The sequence below is a fragment of the Prunus mume genome, linkage group LG4 (genome assembly GCF_029339155.1).
Source record: "Prunus mume cultivar Tortuosa linkage group LG4, ASM2933915v1, whole genome shotgun sequence".
NCBI classification, from domain to species: Eukaryota; Viridiplantae; Streptophyta; class Magnoliopsida; order Rosales; family Rosaceae; genus Prunus; species Prunus mume.
This window is the reverse complement of record NC_142701.1, coordinates 14,278,266-14,295,958: the sequence shown is the minus strand read 5'-3', so window position 1 is coordinate 14,295,958 and position 17,693 is coordinate 14,278,266. Positions and strand designations below refer to the sequence as shown.

The 17,693-nt window shown below is 36.0% G+C and overlaps 1 protein-coding gene across 3 annotated transcripts in view; it reads right to left on the bottom strand.

Annotated features, from left to right (window-relative positions):
• LOC103343171 (vacuolar protein sorting-associated protein, putative (DUF1162)) overlaps positions 1-12,622 on the bottom strand; it is a 29,442-nt gene extending 16,820 nt beyond the window's left edge. For all 3 annotated transcript variants that reach the window (XM_089049781.1, XM_089049782.1, XM_089049783.1), the window contains exons 1-20: positions 12,235-12,622; positions 11,899-11,976; positions 10,893-11,005; positions 10,539-10,632; positions 9,985-10,022; positions 9,719-9,787; positions 9,317-9,378; positions 7,761-7,962; positions 6,591-6,659; positions 6,426-6,505; positions 5,615-5,764; positions 5,438-5,501; positions 4,379-4,480; positions 4,011-4,208; positions 3,809-3,933; positions 2,498-2,648; positions 1,899-1,994; positions 1,657-1,758; positions 1,054-1,112; positions 828-930 (exon numbers count right to left, since the gene is read on the bottom strand). In XM_089049781.1, the coding sequence (XP_088905907.1) occupies positions 828-930; positions 1,054-1,112; positions 1,657-1,758; positions 1,899-1,994; positions 2,498-2,648; positions 3,809-3,933; positions 4,011-4,208; positions 4,379-4,480; positions 5,438-5,501; positions 5,615-5,764; positions 6,426-6,505; positions 6,591-6,659; positions 7,761-7,962; positions 9,317-9,378; positions 9,719-9,787; positions 9,985-10,022; positions 10,539-10,632; positions 10,893-11,005; positions 11,899-11,976; positions 12,235-12,331 (2,052 nt within the window). In that variant the 5' untranslated portion in view covers positions 12,332-12,622. The remainder of the gene's footprint in view (positions 1-827; positions 931-1,053; positions 1,113-1,656; positions 1,759-1,898; positions 1,995-2,497; positions 2,649-3,808; positions 3,934-4,010; positions 4,209-4,378; positions 4,481-5,437; positions 5,502-5,614; positions 5,765-6,425; positions 6,506-6,590; positions 6,660-7,760; positions 7,963-9,316; positions 9,379-9,718; positions 9,788-9,984; positions 10,023-10,538; positions 10,633-10,892; positions 11,006-11,898; positions 11,977-12,234) is intronic.
• Positions 12,623-17,693: the final 5,071 nt, after the last annotated feature.

The following is a 17,693-nucleotide window of genomic DNA, read 5'->3' as shown; positions in this document are numbered from 1 at the left end:
TGCAAGATGCAGGCACAAAGTGCTGATCACTTGTTCATGCATTGCATGGTAGCTTCAAGTTTATGAGCGAATTTGTTTTTAGATTTTGGGGTGAGCTGAGTGATATCGGCAAGGTGCTTCTCCTTGTTTATTATTATTATTTTTTTAATAGAAACATTGTATTGATAATCAAGAGGAAAAAATCCTCGATCAAACAACAAAACCTAAAATAAAGAGTGTCTGACCTACTAAGACTGAAAATAATTCTGTAATTAAAAAAACACAAAAAACACAAACTTAAGTAAAATCATCTTAAGACTGCCATCATGTCTCTCATGATGATAGAGTAGTGATAATCCTTGAACTGCCCCGAAACCAAAGCCCAAAGAGATGCCCAAAATTTAATTCTATCCCATAAAAATAGAGGTGCTTCTCCTTGTTAAGCGAAAAACATGTGGTCTTTGAACAAAGGAAGATGGCTAAAGTCCTCTTGCGGGTGCAGCGCTTTGGCTGTCTTCTAGGTCATTTGGATGGAGAAGAAAAGGAGGAACTGTGAGATCACAGAGAGGCAGGTGTGTATCGCTTTGGGCTAGAATTGGGTTTTGAGCTTCATTTTGGGAATCTATATTATCTTCTATTATTTTTAAGTGAAGGCTGCACTTGGGTAGTTACATGTTTGTTTTAGCGCTGGTATGGGATATGTTGTAGCTTTTACTGTAGATCTGTTTTGTAAGTCTGATGCGGGCTTCTTCTCAGCATTTATTGTACTTTTTTTATCCATAAAATAGCATCAAGAAATGTCAAATTCAAAAAGCAACATTTTATGTAACATGTATCATGGTAATTACCAAGTTATGCTGCTCAGATATTGCATCTCTCCAAGGAACATTTATGATAATATTGAAGATACTAACATCCCACAACACTTTCCTAAGATGGGATAAAAGGTATCTGCAAACAATAACATTGATGAATTCATCAGTTTGTACGAGCCATGACAACATCATGGATGTCGATAATTCTTAGGGTAGAGACAAGCAATGGAACATTGCAAGTGGCAACAAGAAAACTTACTCAGCTTTTGACAACAGTCGACCATTGACATTTTCGATCCCATTCAGCGACAAGAGGACCTGCAGCAGTTCATATTTCAAGTGTCCGTGGTTAAAGGGAGAAAACCTCCAGTCAAGAACATCCAAAAGCTTATCAATGTGGTAAGGGAAGGAATTCATTAAGCACAGTGAACAAAGTTTTCACTCTTGTATCATTTTTCCGTGAGCGAAGCAAGAGAACACTACTAAAATGGTATGTTCTATTTTTAAAACTCTCCAACTTCAGAACACTACTAAAATGGTATCTTCTCACATAACCTTTGCAACCTTTGCTAATTAAAACTCTCCAACTTTAGAAATTCGAGCAACTTGACACTCTGAGTTGCATTTGAAATGTTTTTTTTTTTTTTTCAAATCTGGATCCAAAAAAATAGTAGCAACAAAGAATCAATTTTGTGAGCAAAATAGACAAAAATCAAACCAGAGGGGGAGATATATATATATATATATATGTGTGTGTGTGTGTGTGTAATATCGATCTTCAACAGAGTTGCTGAAAATCATGCAAGGCAAAGACCAATAATAAAACAGAAACTTGTAGCAACAAATTTATATCAATTCTTACCCTTCCATGCTGACCTTCAAAGGACTTCAAAACTCCAAAAAAATCAATCACATTTAGGAAAAATTCTGCATCAATAGTAACTTCCAGTGGTTGAAGCATGCCCTAGGTACAGGTGTTGGATAATGCAACAGTCAGTAAACAACTTCCAGACAAATAATAACCACCAAAACATATCTAGATATCCAAGAGAGGATCCTTAAATAACCTACTCAGTATCTAACCGCAACAGATTGTAATGGTACCTTAATGGACAATTCAACCTCAAGGTTTGGTGACACATCCACTTGCAATTTACAGGAAGGATGCACACTGTCCAATAGTTTCTTCTCAATAATAGGCTGAAAAGAAAATGATCATTCACAGGACTGTCTTCTATAAGATTGCTTACTAGAAATTAACGATTCCATAAAGATGTTATTTTAAGCAACATTTCTTATTGGAAAGAGAGTCCATTGAGTATGCGGTCAACTGGTTTGGAAATTAGCATGGCTTGAGATACATGAATCATGGTGGTGCAAGTAACAGTATCTAAACACCCACAAGTAACAAATTAATTATATAATAAATGACATAGAAAGTTTCATCTCTGTCTAGCTCAGGCATATTGCCCCAGTACGTAAGACCATCAGAAAGGTAGGTTGAATGAGCTTTGATTATCCACTGGAGTTTCACAGAAACACTTAATACCTAATATGAAAGTCATTTACTCCCCAGAAGAGAAAACTTTTGTTTCTTTTTATAAATTTTGTTTTAAAAAATGTCTGCAATTTTACCCACAAAAAAAAAAAGAAAAAAAAAAAGAAACATCAACTAAAGGACAACGAAAAAATCAATTACAAACCCTTCTCATATGCAGAATGACTTTCTTGCTACAAGGATAAACCATCTGCCCTGAGTTGACAGTGGTGACAATGGTAGCAGATTCTTCCCAAAACTTACACTCTACAATCACCCCATTCAACATCAACTCAGCAATTTCCTGGCCATACTTCCTGACAAAGTAAACCATATAGTACCTAAAATAAGTAAATGATAAAGGTAATAGTACACCTGGAAAAAAAAAGACAAAAAACACCAGTGCATGCATCTTTTGTTCGTGAAAGATAAAAATAGATCACTTAAAGAGACAGATGAAGCAACTATTATAAAAATATAACCTTTTGGTTGGCATATAAAGAAAAAAAATAGAAGGGAAGGGGACTGTTATTGAAACTCCAAAAAAGTCATCATGCACTCTTGCAGTTGCAATTTCTCCCTTGTGTTATTACAAGGAATGAGTGCATTGTATGTTTTTGGACTGCCAATAACAGCTTCCAGAAGAGAGACATCAAATAATTAATTTATAAATATATACAAATGATGGATTGGAAATCCACTACGACAGAACATCAAAAAGAAGATTTAACTCTATCTAATGATACTGTACAATCAACAGAGACATTTTGTAACATTACTGAAACCATAGAAAACAAACATTTCACAATGGCTTCCGCTTGTCTACGAATTAGGATAGTATGAGCCATCAAATGCAGCTATTCTTTGACCTCTTACAGAAAAATAGAAAAACGCCCCCTATCACAGCAAATTGCTATCTGCCTGAACTTTTATCCCTAACATTTCTTTCTTTCTGGGATAGTTCTTTGTTCAAATACATCTGAACTACGATCTCAACAATATTTTGGAATCGCGTAATTCATGGATCCAGGGATTAGGTTCCAATGAGATGAACACTACTACCATTAGGCATGTTATGCCATCAAACTGTCATCTTATCAGTGAATCAAATTAACAATCTGCCAGCATCCAGTGTTCAACTTTCTTGTCTGGCAAGGGAATGCTTCCAAAACTAGTAAGAACATTTTTAGTAAAGTTCAGCTACTATTTTCTGTTCACCAATTACGATACAAGTTTTCAATTTAATTTATATGTGACGCTAAGATATCTTCAACAGGAAGACGATGTCAAAAGTGAAAGTGACATGCAGAAATAACATCCAACTCTGCTCAGCTTCACCTCAGTTTTGTCAAGCTTTTCTTCATTCATGCCAAGCTCAAGCATAATGCAAATCCAAACTCCAGCAGCCAAATACTTAACCAATTAGTAACTTAGTATTCTTTTTAGCCAGATTAAGTACTGAAAATAGGCATCATACATGTTTCTCAGCGTTGCAGAAATCTGATGAATGCTGAACTGCAGTGCACATATACTGATCTTGTCTGTCTGAGCATCCTGATTAGATAAAACCGGAGGATTGAACTCTGTGGCCTCATATATATCCTGCACATGTAATAAAACACAGTATTTAAAATTTAGCAACAACCTACTTTACTGCTACTTAATTGGATGAGAAATACCTTAATAACTTCATCAGAAACAACACCAGAAAATTGACCCGAATCATCTGTTCCTCCAGCACCAAGCATGCCACGGGATAGCCAATTCAGCCATCCACGGGATTTGCCCGCTGAACGCTCATCATTAGGTATCCTCTCCACAGAAATACTGGCAACATTTTCAATTGTGTGTGAAGTTGAAGAGTTCGACAAAAATTCCTGAATGTGGATAGAAATATCTAAATTTAACAAGCAAAACTTCTCATAAGTTAATTCTAAAAACGGCTAGAGATAATGAAATTTCTTTTTAAGAAACAAATTTTATGATAATGGAATAGGAAATAATACACTGACATGTGTCCAAACCTACAAAGGAATGCCACTCATACCTGCAGCTCACATTCAGCAGTAGACCTGTAACTTAAAATATCATCTATGTCTAATTCTTTCTCCATTTGCTCCAATTCCCATTGAGTACTTTCGTCAATTGGCTGATAACAAGAAACATAATATCATGATTGAAACCAACCTTTAAATTGAATGTTCATACCTCATGCTTAAAAAAGAAGATAGCACTTTTACACAGCCAGCCCTATAATGTAACATCATACGTATCCAGTACAACATGGTCCCAGACTTAAAGTGTGCAGGATATTAATATCGCTTTCTATTCAATAAAATATGACTTCCAATAAAATCCTCGTAGATTTCTTCATTAACTTCTAAAATAAAAGTCGCAAAAAAATTATCGAGGGAGACAAAAAAGATAAAGTTGAACGAATTTTTATCCATCCAAGTTCAACTATCATAATATAACTACAATAATAGCACTTTTACACAACCAGCCCTACAATAAGTTCATCTTTAATGTAGTATACTTTTTTTTATAAGAAACCAAATGCTGCCTGTTAATGTGGCTGTTATGAGCTGATCTAGGATTTGATTTCGGAACTGTTGTGAGTAGAGTTTGAATGTACTTGTTTATAGTCGAAGCCTTGTCTGCATTGAATAAAATTTCTCTCTTTGAGAAAGATTCGAATTATCATTGACCTCTAAGGCCCTCTTGAAGTTAAATTCAACTATAAGGCCTCTAACGTAATTGTTCTTCTGGCTTGATTGAGCTGGATTCCTCAACAAAGGCCATTTTTATTTCTCGCACCATAGTGGGGGTAAAGAGAGGAGCTTTGAATATATTTCTGCCAAAAGCAGAACTAGAGAACACAAGTGTTTTCAACAAATATGATGTTATATCCACTGCTCTTACTATTTAGTGTAACTAGAAAACATTTATGATAAACAATCATACCAGAAATAACTAGATACATCCACACATTTGCATGTGCATTAAGAGCCCTGTGCAATATTATCAAACCATATATAATATGGATTTTCATGCAGAAATGACACTAAACACCCAGACGAAGACAGTAAACAAGTACAACAATCACCTGATAATGGCGAAGAAAATCCAGCTTAGTTTTATATAGGTTAACATACTTCCGGCAAGAACTTCTGCAATCAGGAATAAATATTGCAACGTTAACATTTAAATTTAAAAAAAAAAATTACTTGTTATGCCTCAATGTGTATGACAGAGGGTAAAGTATAAACAGAAACAGACTTACAGTCTCTGTCCAAAGTATCTCCACGAGGATTTTCTTAATCTCTTACGAACATCTGATAGGATAGATTCTTGCGCATAACGCCACCACAGTATTTGCCAGCCCTTCATTTTTTTGGATAACAGACTACACCATGGACGATACCGCCAATACCTTCACAATTCAATCACCAGAGATCAATTTAAACCCACTTGAGCTTCAGATGTTACTTATTTTTGCAAGTTTCAAGTTTCAACCAGGAATGCCTCAGCTGAATATAAACTTTACAACAACAGAAATAACAGTAGTATCACGACAGTGAGCCAGCTATGCAGAAAAATATTAAAGTCTTACGCGAAGCACATTCTCCTGTTTTGGAATATCGCCAACTTTTACAAAATTGATAACTAAGATAAAAGAAAAAATATTGAAATAAAGACAGAAGTAGGTTGCCCTTAATTAATGTCATTAAATAAAGAACACCATAACTTCCAGCTAAAAGGGAAAGATAAGAAAACATGATTCACACTCTCCCCTGATCTTTTACATAAGATACATTGATGTGGGCATAAACTAAGAAAAAACCTTAACCTTGGTGGAACCTTTCATTTCCAAAATATGCTGAAAGGAAGAAAAGGCGAACTGCCTGGTATATGTCTCAACTTATTTGAATTGGATTTACAAGAAAATTTCCCAGAAGGCTCTAGGCAACATCTTCTTGAAGCCCCTCTATATACTAGAGTCTTATTGACAAAGAAGTGGAACAAATTTTTAGTTTACCAACACAGTGGTTACAAATGTAGAGGCTAAAAGAAGTATGGACAAAAAAACTTACTTATTTCTCAATTCAGATGTGCATAGGTAATCCCACAGAATTAAAATCTGTTGCAACTGAACCTCATTTAAAGACATCACCTGACATGCTCATCATGAAAATATATGAGAAGATAGTACACCAATTAAACTTAATTTACAGACACCTTAAAGACAATTTACCAACCAAGCCAGTTATCTCAGCGTTGATAGAGTACTGTGGATTATTGTTATCAAGCTGTCCTGATCTGTTGACCTGCATTGAAGTACATCACTCAACCTCCGTATACAAGTGAAAAAAGTCAACAATTATTAACATCTGTTATACAAAGTACAACTTCATTTTGAACAATTAGAAGGGACTCTCTGCCATGAAGACACACACACACATATATATATATATATGCATATACCTGGACAATACAATAAAAAATAACTTACTAACCATGACAATATTTAACTTACTAATAAAAAATATTTATATTGCCAAGAGTATTTTTGTATTTTTAGCATCTTTAGCGTTTCAAGGTTGCCTTATTTAAAGGGCTTGGATTTTATGCATTAGTTATCATTCTTTGCAAGATGCAACCATTTAATAATACGGTTGTTTCCCTCTCTCTTCTTTTTCTTAACATGGTGTCAGAGCAAGTTCCTCCCTCTCTTATGGTGGCTTTTTTTTGCTTGATGTTGTGTTCTTTGTATTCTTTTCTCGTTCTTGTCTTAAGAAACACATTGTATAGGTCAGACTATCAACGGACTGAGAACAATTAGTGGCATGGAGTTTCATCTGTAATTCTATATTATTATTTTTATAGGAAACAAAATTTCATAAATAAATGAAATGTATCACATCAGATTAGCAGTTACATACAATAAGACAAGTAAAAAGAATACAAATTTATAAATAAACCCAATTCTAGACATGTATTTATAAAAAAACCCAAGCACTATTTAAACATAGAAACACACCCAAAATCAACCCCAAAGTCAACTTTTTGGGTGTGTTTATAAATGGGTTTTGAGTGTGTTTATATGTTTAAATAGTGCTTGGGTTTTTTTATAATTTCAACCCCCATTTTGGGTGTTTTAGTGAAAGTCCCTAAAAAGAAACCCAACATCAGGTTTTAAAAATTTGGTAGTTGATAAAGATGCATTTCAGATGGGGTAAAAAACAAAGAGACTCTTCAATGAGCAATCTCATATTCCAAAGACAAGTTGATGCAAAATAATTGAAATCCTGTGAAAAATCATAAACAAACCTTTGTAAAAAAAAACAAGGGGGAGAGAGAGAGAGAGAGAGCTCATGATATACAACTACAACAAAAAGAAACAAGAGAAAAAAAATTGAGTTTCTTACCGAAAGTGACAGGGAAACATCACAAGGTGACAATATAGAGTCATATCTTTCTCTGTCCGATCTTGTATTGTGCCACAATTCAGAGTCCCCACCATTGTTCATAGTCATCAATTCCATTGCTCCATGAAATGTGCCACAATAAAATTCCAAACCCGTAATGTCCACAAATTTATTATCTTGGCCCCCTTGTCCACCTGATGACCTGAGACATTAGAGATTGATAAAATTAAAAGCCATTTGGCACATGCCATAAGAACATAAAAGGTCCACAATCCACAGCCATATATTTTGTTTATGAAGGGCAAAGAAGAGTACTCAACAAGAGAACAAACGAAACAAAATCAAGACAAAGGCAGTGGCAGGTAAGTCACTGCAGCAAATGTATGCAAGTAGTATACCCACAAACATAAAACAAATAATTTAAAGAAACAAGGGAACAAAAAAAAGAAGTACAAACATCATAGAAATAAGCAATATAAGTCACTCAACCAGAACACTAACCCACCCTTAGTCTCACCCATTCAACACCATTAGCGTCACAACCAACCCACATCCATAGCCTGTCACAACCAACCCACATCCATAGCCCGTGATGACCCCCATAACCCAAACCACAACCTCATAGCTTCACAGTTCACTACCACCACCTATGCCAACAAGCACACCAACTTCGCACTATCAATCGAAGTTTCCATGGTCAAATACTGCTATTGTCGACCTTATTCTTAGTTCGGAAATACACAAAAGTCTTGTTACTTTTCAGATCTGGGGCCACATTTTCTGCTTTGTAGGCTTACTAGTTAGATCCCGGGTTCGGGGGCTGGGGTGTGCTCAATGTGTTTGGTCTGTCGTGGGTGCGCCCTAGAAGCTGTTATGGGCTGCTTCTGGGAACTTCTTGGGTTAGGGGCTAAATACAAAGTGATTACCCTGAGGCAATGTGCTTTGGCTCTTTTCTGGAATTAATGTGGGATATGATTACGTTCTTAGCCTCACTATGGCTTCTCTATCCAAATATTTGAGAGAACTTCCCCTTAGTGCAATACTTTTTTACTGGGAGAACTGCTGTATTAAGTGGATTTTTTCAGGAGTTGATTCTATGGTTTCATATTTAATTATGTGATTACAGTTTCCCATGATTGTGAGATGTTTGCGTCCTACTAATTGTTGTACACTTTTCATCTTATTCCAGTATTTCGTTTTCTATTAAGAGTTCTGCAGTTTCAGCAGTTGCATCAAACCAAGGAAGACAAATATGGTGATTCACAAACAATCAAATCAGATTTTTTTATTTTCCCGAAACTGTTAACTGACAAAAAATCCAAGCATTGTATAAACCAGTTGCATGCTAACATTCGTCCATACAAGTTAACAGATTCTAGCTAACATTACTGCAGTTGAAAACAATGTAGGCCAAATATAGACAAAAAAACACACTTGAACAATCCATACACCTATTCGAAAACTCTCCTGAGTTTGGACCAATGTAAACACGAAAAAGAATAACTTTAAGAAAAACAGTCGAAACTACCAGTATACCAGAAGAAACTGTGAATTACCCAAAAGGATTTTGCTTCATTGTCCTCAAGCTGGACAACTTTAAGCCGAACACAGTATACGCCTGGAAAACAATAAGCAAGACTGGAAATTTATGCATTGTTAATTAAGAAAAAAGTTGTGAAGACGAGAAAGTAACTTCAAATACCAAATAACATCCACATTTTAGCAAACAACAATATAAAGTAGGTTTTTCAATAGTTCTTTTAACTTGTATAATAATATTAAATTACAAATAAAAAAAATTATTAGTATAATAAATAACTTCTATTTAATAGGAAACATAATAAACAAAAAATATTACGACAAAAACCATGAATTGAATACAGAACAACTAGCTACACCAAATTTAAAAATATATATATATTTATATATTAACAAGGACTAACACGGAGAAAATTTACCGAGTCACTCAGCTTGTCATGGTACAAGATATGAAAATCTTTGATTGACACTTGGATGCTGTCAAGAGCCTAGGAGGGGAAAGGAATAAACATCAGTGCCATCCAGTAATGATCACAAATCCCAAAAATATTGATCGTAAGATGTCTTCAAGAGTACCAGATTAGACAATTAACTCTTTTTCTTTTAAAGTATTGAGATGGAATAATAAAGAACAAAATGCATCACAAAAATCAACCAAAATTTGAAGTTCAGAAGGTAATGTCACCTTTGCAGAAATATATGATATAAGCCCAGCCTGATTTTCTGCCCAAAAAAGAAACATATAAGCACACATAGTTTCAAGTAGTTGCCAAACTTTAATTTGTAAAGAACCTCTCCCCTTAAAAATCTAGAACTTCCATGAATACTAAGAGAACTATTTTGACAAGAATGAGATCATTGCAATCTGTCCTAGACAGTGAGGAGCTGCCCATGAACTGTAGGCCACGTTCCATGAGTACAGACAAGATACGGTGATAGCTTATCACCTAATTGTTTTAACACAATATGAACTTTTTTGGTAGTAAACAGAACAATTACTTCGTATATGAAAAAAATGATAACCAAGAGGAAACAAAAGCCCAACCAGACTTCACTCAAACGTTAAAATAACAATAATATAGTGGTACCTCATTTGATGATTTGTTTGCCTAAAATTATAAGTTGACTTAACTCTTTTTAAAATGTCACTGCAGCCCTTATAATTATCGAAGTATTACCATAGAACAACTACATTTTCAAAAATTTAACATTATTGAAAATGGTATTTCAGAAGCTTACCACAAACACGTTTTGATAGTTTTGCCAGCTCTGCTGCAGCAAGTTTGGCCTTTTTTCCAGCCAGCTCTCGTCTTTCAACTTCATCCAAACTCCACTACACCAAAGAAAATAACTTAACAACAACGATTTTAATAAATAAAAATTTCCAGATACTCTCCCAATTTTTCTCCTTTCTGAAATTTATATGATATTGGATACCTTTAGATTATCCGTAAAACAGATTTCTTTCTATTTTTCACAGTTTCAGTTAAGTCTTATGATTTATTTTCATTTCACTACATACACCAATGAATTCTGCTTGTCAAATCCAAGTACATTTTCTTTCAAGCAAACATATCTGAGAGTGAAAATTACCTCCTGATCATCCCGTTGGGATGCAGAAAGAAAGACATTTTCTAAAACAATTTCGATGGGGTCCCAACCAAGCTTTTTCCAAGGAATTTTGATGCTTAGCTTTCCAACCCGCCCTATCAATGAAATCCATGATTAGATCTAGTTAACAAGAATAACTGTGAACACATATAGACAATAATGCCACGAAAATCACACTATCTTTCTCCTAATCCACCAGTTAAGAAGTTATCATGCAGGATTCTAGGTATGAGAACACCACATCCGGTTTGTACAGCATGAGACATAAGATATCCATCCATCCCAAAAGATAAAACAAAAAATTAAATAAAACCATAGGTAGAAAGTTACACCTACTGCTTTCAATAATATTCCTAATGTACTTATAGAACTGTTGTGCCATGTTATTAGACATAAGACTACAGCGCCAAATAAACCCTGTTAATAGTTTCAGCACAAATTCAATATTATTCTATTAGTTATCCCAGTAATCTCAATCTCACAGAATTAATCCACCAAATGATCCTAAAGAATTATGTTAGCAGCCGTACAAACCTTAAATGTATGGTCATTGGTCCCAAACATTGACTCTACAAAAAATAATGTAAAATAAACACATAGGCTTCTCATAAAAATAAAAATCTCGACTGTGCATATCTGATTTTCTAAGTGTAACGAAGACACAATGTAGTTAAACTTAGAAGAAAAATAATTATTGGAATCACGAAAAAATACATGTGCAGGAACAAGTGACATTTTTCAGTGTGTTGAATCCATTTGAAGTTCAAAAGATCGCCAATTAGCATTGCTGAACAATACTAAACCAAGGACATGAAACCCCAAATTACTGGGTCAATAAGATACAAGTTTACTTACATCAGTACAGAATGTATACACCCCAAAACACTGGTTCATTCGTATATAAATTAACAAATAAAAAAATTTACAGATGTCCAACTTGGAAGAACTTTTAAGAACGACGATAGTAAGAAGAGGAGGTCAAAAATACCTTGCTTTAGAGCAAAAGGCAACTGGAGATAATCAAAGGCTTCAAGACTTAGCTCTAGATTTTCCAAGAACAGTGCCCCTGCATGATAACATATGAAATTCAATTCACATATCAATTAATTAAGATTCCTTACCTATGCTATATTATGACCAATTTTTTGCCAAACATTTTGTGTTTTGTGTGTGTGGCCCATGTATTTTCAAGTGTGCAAATCATAGAACAGCTGCATAATTCAATCAATTCTCAGTAACAGACATGAAACCAATATCATAAAACCCAAAATTAAATACTGAATATAAAAAAAATTGGGTTTATGTCTCTGTGTAAAAATTATACCTTCCCATAGGGTGAACTTGAGCTGGTGTCTCTGAATATCTCTGAAGTAGCGACCGAGAAAACCCGAAATGACCTGATTAACAACTCCTTCGAACATCTCTTTTCGTGTATGGCCTACCACCCTTCTCAGTTTTCATTGACACCCATTAGAGAATTACAATTAGACCTCACGCCCACGACAGGACCGAAAGCAAGATAAGGAATTTCGACTCAGAGGCATTGACAAAGAGGAAGAGAGATGGAAGTCTTAGGGTTTAGGGTTCAGGCAGAGCCTCTAAGAGATAAATTCCCAGAAGAGGAATGAAGAAGAAGAAGAAGCGGGCACCGCCGTAGTTGGTTTCATATGAAACCAAGAAATAGAGCGCTCCGGTTTACCTCCCCAATCCAATTATTATTTTCTTTTTCTTGTGTGGCAATTCATTATCAATTTTTTTTATTTTTTTATCCGTTGGACTATGTTGCCACATATGAGCCAAATATTCTGACAATTCCCTTAAGCTCGGAATTTATTAAAGGCTTAATTATTAATATGCTCATGTGCTTCAACGAAAATCTCACTTTGTCCCATATACTTCAAGCTAAGTCAATATGCCCCTTGTGTACAAATTTTAGAGATAAATCATAAAAATGCAACTCCAACTACACTTTCTATTCACCTCCTAAAATAGGGAGTTCTCTACTTAACTCCTAAATCTAAGGAGAGAGAAATGACTCCTAGTGGCTCCCTATAATTTAATGCTGCTTTATTTAATGAGTATTTCAAACCTATATTTAATGTTAACTATTTTTTATTTTATTTTTTAACAGAGATGGACCAATCAAAAAAGGATTATAACATTTATGACTCTCCAAATTAGGGAGTATGGTTGGAGTTAAATTTTTTTAGAGAGCTCCTAAAATAGTTTTCTTATATTCTTAGCCAAATTTTAGTTAAGAAATAGAGAGCATCATTTTGGATGCTCTTACCTCATTTCGTTAGTTTGGTCAATAAAATCGTAAACTTACTGGCGTGGCATGAGTATTTTATTATTATTATTTTTTATCTAAACCACGAGGTGGTCTGTATGGCCCCAACTATAGTGTAACTTTAAGCCTTAATTATTGAAAATTCTCAAAATTTTAAAACAGTTTTAAAACATTTTAATAATAAAATAAATTAGAAAATAAGGAAAAAATAAAGACTTATTTATCAGTACTAAACTTTGGTTAAATCTCACTTTACCTTTAAAAGTTAAAATGGCACTTTGCTTCTTAACCGATGTTTCATCTCAATTTACTGCACTGTTAAGTCAGTCAAAAACTCTGTTAGAAATGCTGACGTGACAAGAATGGGACCCATAATTTTGTTGAACTGGATGCCACGTAGGTGCCATGTGTAAAAAAATAAAAAGAAAGATTTTCTTTTCAAAAACTTAATTGAATTATTATTAATAGAAGGAAAAAAAATGAAGAAATTAACAGGAAATTAAAAAAACCAGCAACACCGTCTTCTCCACACCTCGCCACCCTTTCACCGTCGTAAGTAACAGATCTCCTCCCTCATCCCACCCCATCCCTTCGTACCTAGTATATATAAAATGTGGTCTCCTTGTAATAGGGAATTGCCTTAAAATATTGCCTAGATCATGATTGTCCTTCGTGATTGTGATTTTGATGATGATGGTGTAAAAGGTAGGCTGGGCTTTCAAGGCAGAGGGGAGAGGAAGGGCCTCCATCCCAACGCCCCAACCCCAAGCCAACCATTCGCTCTTTCTCCAGATCCGACAACCCAAAACTTCAAATTCGCTGAGGATTCAACCCAACCGCCATCCTAGATCCGTCGCAAACTCAACCTATCCACAATACCATATCCAAATCTTGAAGACCAAGGCCATGCCACCGTCTTCATCACCAAGCGTTTTGCCCCTGCAACCCAAAAACCCATCCCCACCACAAATGTGTGCATTGTTCTTTCTTTATTTATTTTTTATTTTTATTTTTTGTGGTGGGAATGGCTTGTGGTTGGTTTAGGTGGATATGGATGATGGTGGGTGGTGGTTGGTTGCAAAAGAAGGAGGAAGGCTGATGGCGGCATGGCTTGTGGTGGGTTTGGGTGCTTATGGATGATGCTGGGGGTGATGGTTAGTTGCAGAGGGAGGAGGAAGGATGATGGGGCCACCTTTGGGGATATGGAGAGGTTGGGTAGATGCGTAACAGGGTAGGAGGAGGGGATTGGGTTTATTTATTTATTATTTATAAATATTAATAATAATAATTGAGTTAAGTTTTTTTTATTCTTTCTTTTTTTTTTTTTTATACTTGGCACCTACGTAGCATCCAATTCAACAAAATTATGGGTCCCATTCTTGTCACGTTAGCATTTCTTACAGAGTTTTCGACTGACTTGACGATGAGGGGTAAATTAAGATGTAAAACATCAATTAAGGAGGCAAAGTGGGTCATTTTAACTTTCAGAGGGTAAAATGAGATTCACCAAAGTTTGAGGAGATACAAGAAATAAGTCTAAAATAAATCCCCAGAACCCGAATAGCCCCCCACCACCACAACCCAACCCTTCCCCATCGCCAACAACCACCCCCAACCCATGCTTACCATTCCCTCCCCACCTTGCCACCCCGGTTTCTCCTCCGCCAGTGTTAAAAAGTAAAAAACAAAATAAAGTTCTTCAATATGAGTTTACTGTTTATAAACTCCAATCGCATAACCTTCATGGTTGCGCAAAGAATAAGTGAAAATGACAAGCATGAAATCAAATCAAACTCAGTTGGAGAAGATAAGAGAAGTTCTTATGCCTTGGGGTTTTGGCGTTCGGATAATTTGTTGGGATGGCTACGGCTTGGGGTAGATTGGATTTGTGAGGTTAGGTGTGGATTTGGAGTGTCAGCTCGCGGTGAGTATGGTTTGGGGTTGAAAGTGGCTAGGTGGGTTGGGATTGATTGTTATTAATAGTTTGGGGTGGGAGCATCACCTGGGTGGGAATATCATATTTGAAAAATGGTGGAGTGGTGGCCATAGATTCGGGGCGGCGGGTGGTGGTGGTGGTGGGGCTATTCAGGTGCTAGGGGATTTAATATTTTTTTAAAAAGAACTTTCTAATTATTAAAATATTTTATAAACAGTTTTTAAAATTTTAATTTGAATTTTGAAATTTTTTAATAGCTAAAATATCTAAAATACTCATGCCACGTAAGCAAGTTAATAGATTTACTAACCAAACAGACGGAAGGGGGTAACGGGGGACACAAAAATAAAGCATATGAGGCATATTGACTCAGTTTGAAGTGCATGGATTTTATTTTTTTTTGGACGAAAAGGGTAAAGTGAGATTTTCGGTGAAGCATAGGGGGCATATCAATAATTAAGCCTTTATTAAATGACATGGAAAAAAACGTAAAAATTATAGCATCAAATTTTTGAGTTTAATTTCCACCAAAATATGTCCAATTTCACAATTTCTACAGTGCCATTTACAAAGTCTATCATTTATAAAATTCGATATACATAAATCCAAATATTGAAATATTCAATTGCCAGAAATTGAAATTATGGAAATCTAAATTCTGTCATTTTAAAATTCTATGTAATTTTCAATTCTTTTATCTAAACTTGGGTGATACAAATTCCTAAATGTCAAATTTTATCACTATGATTTATCCGCACATATTGATTTGTAAGGAACTTTTTTTTGTTTAGATACAAACTGTAGGGGGTTTTTGTTCCAAAGACTGATGAATGGGCCCTGTGAGAAGGCAACGAGCAAAATCCCCCAAATGCCTGAGTTCGAAAAACAAGCTCCCAAGAGAGTTTTTAGAAAATCTAATGAGATTTTAAAAGAACACTCTCAGGATCACTTCACTAACACCCAAATAAGCATGAGGATTTCATTAATGGCTTAGCTTGAGGAGCATGTGGCATGGGAGCTAAGCTTTCACAAGTTTAGCAATTTGAGAGAGAGAAAACAGCGTGGGTTTCTTACGGAGGAAATATCAGTGCGAGCCCTATCCTAAGAAGAAGAAAGATGAACAGAAGAGAGGTTTGGGTGGCTTGAGAAAATTCCAGATTTGCTTGACAAAGCTTGGTCAAGGTCTGGATCGTTGAGTTGTGGATGTCTTTTCTGGGTAGCAAAAGTCTCCTTTTATAGGCGTTAGGAGCTCTAATTTCGTCTGGTTTTCCTCTTCCTTTTTCCTTGGCAGCTCCTACTTAGCCCTATTTTGATGAATTTCTCCATCCAAGGGGCATGGGTAAGGAACCCTTCACGGTTCCAATGGCTTGACGCAGCTGGGCTTTCCCATAGAGGGGAAGGCGCCACCTGCTTTCCTTATGTTTTCTCCTAGGCAGAGCTTACAGAGGAAAAGGGGAGAGATGGAGCCTTTTGTCCGATGGATACTTCTCTCACCCCCATGGATTTCCTCTGGTCTTGCCGTGGCTCCCTTATGACCATTGTTTGGAATTCAAACGGGAATAGGGCTTGACGCCAGATTTTTGCAAGTTGCTGGGCTTGGGCTTGTACATATGGTATTGGGTTCTATGGCTTTGTTGCTTCTATCGTTTGACAGTCTTTTGTCAAGCTGCTGGAAAGGCTTTCCCTCTAATTCTATTGATGTGGGCTGGGCTAAATATCTTGGTAGGTTCTTTGGTGTCTTCCTAGAGCATGGGTCAATTTTTTCTCCTCTTTCTCATGCTAACCCATATGCTTGGGTTCTAGGAACGGGCTTGAGTTCCAAAGCCCCCAAGTGGCTTTGAAACCTACGTTCCTTGAACCCTCAATGGGCCCCGTGATTGCTTGTTTCCCTACATACCACAACCTTCTCAGTAAGCCCCGGTTAATTTCGTGGCTTGGGCCCACTTAAGCTCGTGACGTAGCTTGGTATTAGAATGTGCATGATTTCTATGCTCGTGCTTGGGGTTTTATTATGCCATGACGGGCTATAGGCGGGCCAAGTAGTGCCGAGTGAGCATGTGAGCGTGATCTAGTAATATCGGTATGTCCTTGGCTCCTTTTGCACGTGCTTGTTTAGCATGATTTGTCGCTTGTAGCTTGTGTTGGCGGCCTTTATAAATTTTCTTTTATCCCGATTGAGCTTATTTTGCATCCAATCACTCATATTGGGCTAAGGGTTAATTTGGGCTTAGCCCCTTGGATTTTTGGGCCTTAACACAAACAATATTGGAAAAAGGGGGATTCGCTGGACTCCAGATGTTATTCTTAACAATTTGAGCTACAATTTTCTTTTGTAATCCTTTATTCGTTAAAAATATATTTTTTAAAAAGAAAATCTTTATGTTGCTGGCACTTATCAACATTTTATGATAAAAATTGGTATTAAGAAGTTTCAGCAGATCAGACACGGCCCAATGAGCCAAGGTGGGCCTACATAGTTGGGCCTATTTTGAAATTAAAAATAAAGATCAAGCCCAACCAAAATGTTGCTTGGACCCAATAAATAACACGCTTTCCT